Source organism: Apium graveolens, chromosome 6 (assembly GCF_009905375.1).
Source record: "Apium graveolens cultivar Ventura chromosome 6, ASM990537v1, whole genome shotgun sequence".
NCBI classification, from domain to species: domain Eukaryota; kingdom Viridiplantae; phylum Streptophyta; class Magnoliopsida; order Apiales; family Apiaceae; genus Apium; species Apium graveolens.
The window spans coordinates 87,250,809-87,257,320 of NC_133652.1; the positions used below are offsets into that span (position 1 = coordinate 87,250,809).

Genomic DNA, 6,512 nt, shown 5'->3' on the forward strand with positions numbered 1-6,512 from the left:
TAAGGGGGAAACTTTTTGGTGTATTCATAGGGAAAGAAAGAAGCGGAGCTTTTTTTATTTTTTTTTAAAACGATTATAGACATCGGCTAATTATCGGAAACTGATTGCAAGTAGCAATACACAAAGTCATCCATTTTGTTAAAATTACTTTTAACATCAATATTGACATTTCTAACCGATGTTAAAGGGTGATGTCGTAGGCACTATTTCTAGTAGTGATTGTTAGAATCTTTGAAATATCTCGTTCATTCCAATAACTCTGCTGCAGTTTGACACAGAAAAATTCTGTTGCAATGTTTTCTCTTTTTAGTGTGCACAAGAGGAAGAGCTTGAGTCATTGACATCTCATGATGTCAATTCAAGTTTGAGTGCATCGAGCCTGGACACCCTCCAGTTTCCATGCTAATCGCATGGAGTTGGAATTTAAAGCTCAAGGTGGTATTGCTCCTACGTCGTCATCCGAACTTGAACTACCTCGCCTAATTGGAGCCAGTGTTTCAACAGGAGGAGAGAGGATGGTTGCGCCATTTGTTTCGAAGGTATCCCTTGGCAAAGCTCCTTCTATTTTAGATATTGTTACTTTTAATTACTTATATATATATATATTTATTGACAAGACCGGTTTCTTGTTTGCCACATTTTACAGCTTGTAACTTCCTAACAATCATTCTCTACCAAATTTGCAGACTACGCTGCAGAAAACCAAAAAGTAATTACAAAATGTAACCATCACTTTCATCTTTCGTGCATCTTGGAGTGGATGGAGAGAAGTAATTACAAAATGTAACCATCACTTTCATCTTTCGTGCATCTTGGATTGGATGGAGAGAAGTGACACTTGCCCAATGTGCAATAGGTCTGTCACTCGCAATATCTTTTCTGCTCTCTAATGTAGTTCAGCAGCTTTTAATCTGTTAACATAACATGCCAACACTAAAGTCACAACTTAATGTGGTATTTCCGCACCTTTGTCTTATGTTGCTTGTATTATGTACATGTGCAACAATTAAACTATTTGAATTTCCCTTGTTACAGGAAATGGACTTTGACGTGTACTGTATTTTTATGCCGGAAATTCTTCCTTGCATCTTAAAATTCAGAGAACCGGAGAGGGCTGCAGATACGAGGGAATTTTTATTTTATCTTATTGGTTCTGGAGACTACTGGCATACAAGTTCACTGGTAGAATGAACGGTGCTGGTTCATATCATATATTAAGCACCAGACTGTCGATAATAGTTCCCTTCTCTCTTCTGCAAACTGAAGCTGTGAAAGCGTAGAGTAGTATATGTCACTTGCAAGCAATGATCTTTATATACTTGTGCTCCTGAAGGTTGTGAGTCTCGACCAGCACAGGCAGATGGTGCATGTGGATTCAGTTAGGCTGACACCTAGATGTAATTAGTTATTGTAATTGTAACCACTTACCACAGAATACAGTTGATTATATGAAAATTTTCTCTTAATGAAAAATTATCCTACATTGAGCCAGTTTGAACTGCCAGAATTTTATAAATTTATTAGAATACAGTTGATTATATAATTGTCTTCAACTTGAATGACTTGATTTAGCAAAAAAAAAAAACTTGAATGACTTGGTCAGCTTACAACAAGAATATCACAAACCCCTCCCTATATTACAGTTAAACCAAACATCCTAAAACACATTCATCACCCACAACACGAACTTATCCAAGAAATGAATTTTACTCTCCAGAATTCAAAACTAATGACAACCAAATTGGACTCTGGTAAATTATATTAAAAAGAGTGTCAAATCTATTGTCTGAAAGAATAAATACACTGAAGAAGAAATATTAAAAAGAATGTATATTTCAAATAATGAATAGCCACAGTTCATCCCCTTTACGATCACCCAGAAAAGTAGTTCCAAATGATAGAGAGCCATTTTTTGTTAACAGTGCCACCTCTATCGAGGTGGACCTTCATCACAGCCCATCGGAGGTGCTTGTAGCAGATGCAGGTGGAGATTATCCTGCTGCTTATGGCTTTGACGATGTTATAAATATCTGTTACCATGAATCGAAAAAATCATGGGCTATTGCAGCTCCAATTGCATTCAATATTCTTTGCAATTATGGGATTAATTCCTTTACAAATATATTTGTTGGACACATTGGAGATGTAGAGCTCTCGGCTGTTGCAATTTCTCTGTCTGTTATCGCTAATTTTTCTTTTGGATTCTTGGTTTGTTTCTTCACCATTCTTGTCTGTTTTCTTCTTTCCATACTTTTATCCTCTATGCATGCATGCAATAATTAAACTTCTTTCTAGATGAAGTTACTCCCTAATGAATACAAATCCGAACAGGAGAAAGTACTTCGGTGATTGCACACTTACAATTTTCCTGTTCTTGTGAAAATATTTAATACGTCTTAATTTGGCTTGTGAGACTAGCTAGATTCCATTATCTTACATCAAAATCTCTGAGTTGTTAAATGAATGATTGACAGTTTGGTATGTCAAGTGCACTTGAAACACTATGCGGCCAAGCATACGGAGCAGGACAAACTGAAATGCTGGGAATTTACATGCAAAGATCCTGGCTAATCATGCTAGTTGCTTGCATTTGCATTACACCACTTTACATATATTCCACACCCCTCCTAAAACTCCTCGGGCAACGTGAAGATATAGCCGAGCTTGCGGGGAAATTCTCAATAAAAATCATTCCTCAGATGTTCTCTCTAGCAATAAATTTCACAACCCAGAAGTTTTTGCAAGCTCAAAGTGATGTTAATATTCTAGCTTGGGTTGCTTTTATGGCACTTTTGTTGCACATTGCCACATTGTACATGTTTATTGAGGTGTTTGGTTGGGGCACAGCCGGAGCTGCTGTAGCCTATGATATTTCGGGGTGGGGGATATCTGCGGCTCAGATCATATACATTGTTGGTTGGTGCAAGGGTTCGTGGACAGGTTTATCGTGGTTAGCTTTAAAGGAGCTTTGGGGATTTTCTAAGCTTTCTGTTGCCTCAGCTGTAATGCTTTGTTTAGAGATGTGGTATTTTATGACTATTATTGTGCTTACCGGACAACTTGAAGATCCAATTATAGCTGTAGGATCACTATCTATATGGTAAGTTCATACTTATGGTCATTTAGGGCCTCTATCATTACATTTTTACAAATGATATCCGGGCTCAACTTGCCATTTGTATAATTCTGGAGACTTCATTTTGTTTGTGTTTCAGCATGAACGTGAATGGTTGGGAAGGCATGTTATTCGTTGGAGTTAATGCAGCAATAAGGTAAGATGACGTATTATATTCACACACATAAGTAAATACTCTATTAGGCTTCTTTTTATTTTAAAGAACCAACTCATTAAAAAGGAAGAAAGTTCTCCGGTTGTAGTAGGAGAACATACAAACAACTCAAGGACTAAAACCACAAACAAGACTTAAACAGTTAAACTACAAACGAGACAAAAGACTTGAACAAACTGCTCCTCATTATCTAGCCCTGGTGCCTGGATCAACTCATTAGATATATAAGCTTCAACCAGAACTCCTGCTCCATCCTCCATGATCTTTTCAAAGACTTCCAGCTCCTCTTCGACCATTGGAGCTTCTCAGAAACTAGGGTCTTGAGGCCCAGACCCATATCCAATTCCATAGTTCTCCCATACGGCTAATGGGTTCAGAAAAGAAATGAAGCCTACAGAAAAGTTTTCCACCAGGCAAAGACAAGTATTCAGCCTCTCGGTTTCTTTTGGGAAACACAAAACAGAAGCTACAAATCCAGTTAAGTTCCCTTAGCCTGATCAAGAGCTGATGAATCAAGTCATCAACTTGGTTGATGCAAGTTAGCAAACCCCATATTGTCTGTTTCTAGAATCACATAATGAACTCGTTCAACAAAAGCTCTTCTCAGACCAATTACAATCGCCCAGAGTTAATTTGTCTGTTTCCAGAATCACATAATGAACTCGTTCAACAAAAGCTTTCTCAAACATCTGCTATTTGTCTTTTATGGATATTTAGAGCAGTTAAGCCAACACTATTAGGCTTTGTTAAGTACCAGGCCAACTAGAATGTATTAGACTTTGTTAAGTAACCATTGTTAGAGGAAGTCTCGAACATCATCTTATACTCTTTATGATACGTTTCGTTACGAAATATAACCATTACCAACTATATATATTTAATTTTAAATAAATGGGGTGGGAGGACTCGAACCTAAATCCCTCACTTAACTGAGTTCTGATACCATGTTAAGCAATCGCTCACACGGAAAATTTAAGGTGTTATAAGAAAACCCGGATATGATCTTATATTTAACTGGCTTAATTTATGATCCTTACGCACATGTTTGCGTCAAGACTCAACCCTTTATTGACTAAAAGTTTTTCAAAAAGTTAGAAAAAAGTTAGAAGTATTAGGAGGAGGAGTTGTCCAAAATGTATGTATTTAAGTAGATTAGGGATCCATGAGAGTTGATGTAAGTTAAGTACAGATGACTAGTAAGGTGTGTGTGGTGTGCTTGCTGACATTCTTGTATTTTAATGTAGCTGTATTTTGACAGTGTCAGGGTGGCTAATGAGCTAGGATCAGGGCATCCGAGAGCTGCAAAATACTCGGTGATAGTAATGGTCACACAGTCTCTGCTGATTGGGATATTACTTATGTCGCTTATTATGATTACTAGAAACCATTTTGCTGTTATTTTTACCGACAGTACAGAACTGCAACAAGCCGTTGCTAAATTGGCTTACCTTCTTGCTATAACAATGGTGCTGAATAGTGTTCAAACCGTGATATCAGGTGATTAAATTTAAACACACAGACACACACTGTGTTTGTTAAAAGAAATTTCTATGTTAAACAAAACCTTTTTTTTTTGTTTGGGCAGGTGTTGCTGTAGGAGGAGGATGGCAAGGACTTGTAGCTTATATTAACTTGGGTTGTTATTACATTTTTGGCCTCCCCCTTGGTTTCTTACTAGGTTACAAAGCACACTTGGGAGTTCAGGTAACTCTATATCACTTGGCTGTCTACATATTGTTCATCACATATCCAGCTCTTTAATTGGAATTCTAGACGAAAAGAAACCTATTTTCTTCTAAATAATATATTCATAATTAAAATCAGGAATTCCAAGATACGAAAATAAGAGCTTCTGTTGGTAAAATCTGTGAAAAATATCAACTAATCTGTAGGCGGGGACGGATTATAGTAATTTGTTCCGAACAAATTAAGACATTTGTGTGATTTTCAAGTTTATAAATTTAAATCAAAATAGAGTTTGGGAAATTAGAATAATTCAAGCATTCTACTTCTTTTCTCTTATTTACCAAATATCTTGTTGTCTGGTATGCACATTGTTGCAGGGGATATGGATGGGCATGATCTCTGGGACTTCCCTCCAAACTGTAATACTTTTGATTATCATATGGAAAACTAATTGGGACACTGAGGTAATACCAACATTCTTTCTATGGAAACCCCAAAAGAAATAATCACGTCTCCACTCTCCAAGTTTTAATACTTGCAACTATGACCTTCATATTTTTAATTTTAAACATTGGTCCTCCAAGTTTTTGAGTTCTAACCAATAAACCGTAACTTCAGGTGGAAGAGGCATCACAACGGATGCGAAAATGGGGTGCGCCTGATTAACAAGTTATTAGTTAGCTGATTGTTCAAGTCAGATTGTATAGTAATACTGGCCATAACCCCAGTGTGATGCACGAGATACGTAGTTATTTTTCTATTCACGTAACATTTTTATTATTATATTTTTTTTTATAAGGCCCAATATATTTACTAAGGAAGTCAAGCGATATATAAAATAAATACGAGCTAAACAGAATCCCTGGAACTTAAAGGCTAAGATACTAGACCATCACAGCTCTTACCCAAGCATGAAACTACAACTAAAACTAGAACACTGGGACTTGGAATAGACTGGACAAACATGAGATAAAATAGGCCAGCTGAAGAGATTAACTAGCAAGCAAGCATTACTCCTCGATGATCACCACATCATCTAGTTTAACAGCTGAACCCGAGGATTACCTATTTCAAATGAACTGGAGACCATAATTTCTGGGATATACAGCTAGTTGCCAAACTAGAAAAACATTCCTATTGTCAGAGTTACCCAGCACACCCATTTTAAATTCATCAACAAGTTCAGGCACCATTTGTTCTTTATCCTTACCAATATCAACCATGTTGTTGAAGACACAAGGAAGAGGCGGAGACACATTCTCCCTAATAACAATACCTGTGAACCCATATCGACTGTAACCTCATCTGGTGGAACAAATGAGGGAATTGTTCCAGTGCCAGATTATGTTAAATATTTTATTGTTATTTTTTTTTAATTTTTAATTTGTTTTATTTTATCTATAATTTTATTATTTTTAACGAAACAGCTTTTTAGATTTTTTTTATTTTTTTTAATTTGTAAGCTATTAAAGTGAAAAAGTTATGTACAAATAATATTGATGTCTCCTATTAATGATTTTTTTAAGAGGCCTATTA

The 6,512-nt window shown here is 36.3% G+C and overlaps 1 protein-coding gene across 1 annotated transcript; it reads left to right on the top strand.

Moving 5' to 3' along the window:
* Positions 1–1,699: 1,699 nt before the first annotated feature.
* LOC141667977 (protein DETOXIFICATION 34-like) lies at positions 1,700–5,773 on the top strand. Its single transcript, XM_074474630.1, has 7 exons — positions 1,700–2,208; positions 2,475–3,100; positions 3,216–3,272; positions 4,549–4,787; positions 4,876–4,994; positions 5,354–5,440; positions 5,595–5,773. Exons 1-7 carry the CDS (start codon positions 1,843–1,845, stop codon positions 5,640–5,642), a joined length of 1,542 nt encoding a protein of 513 aa, XP_074330731.1. The 5' UTR covers positions 1,700–1,842; the 3' UTR covers positions 5,643–5,773.
* Positions 5,774–6,512: the final 739 nt, after the last annotated feature.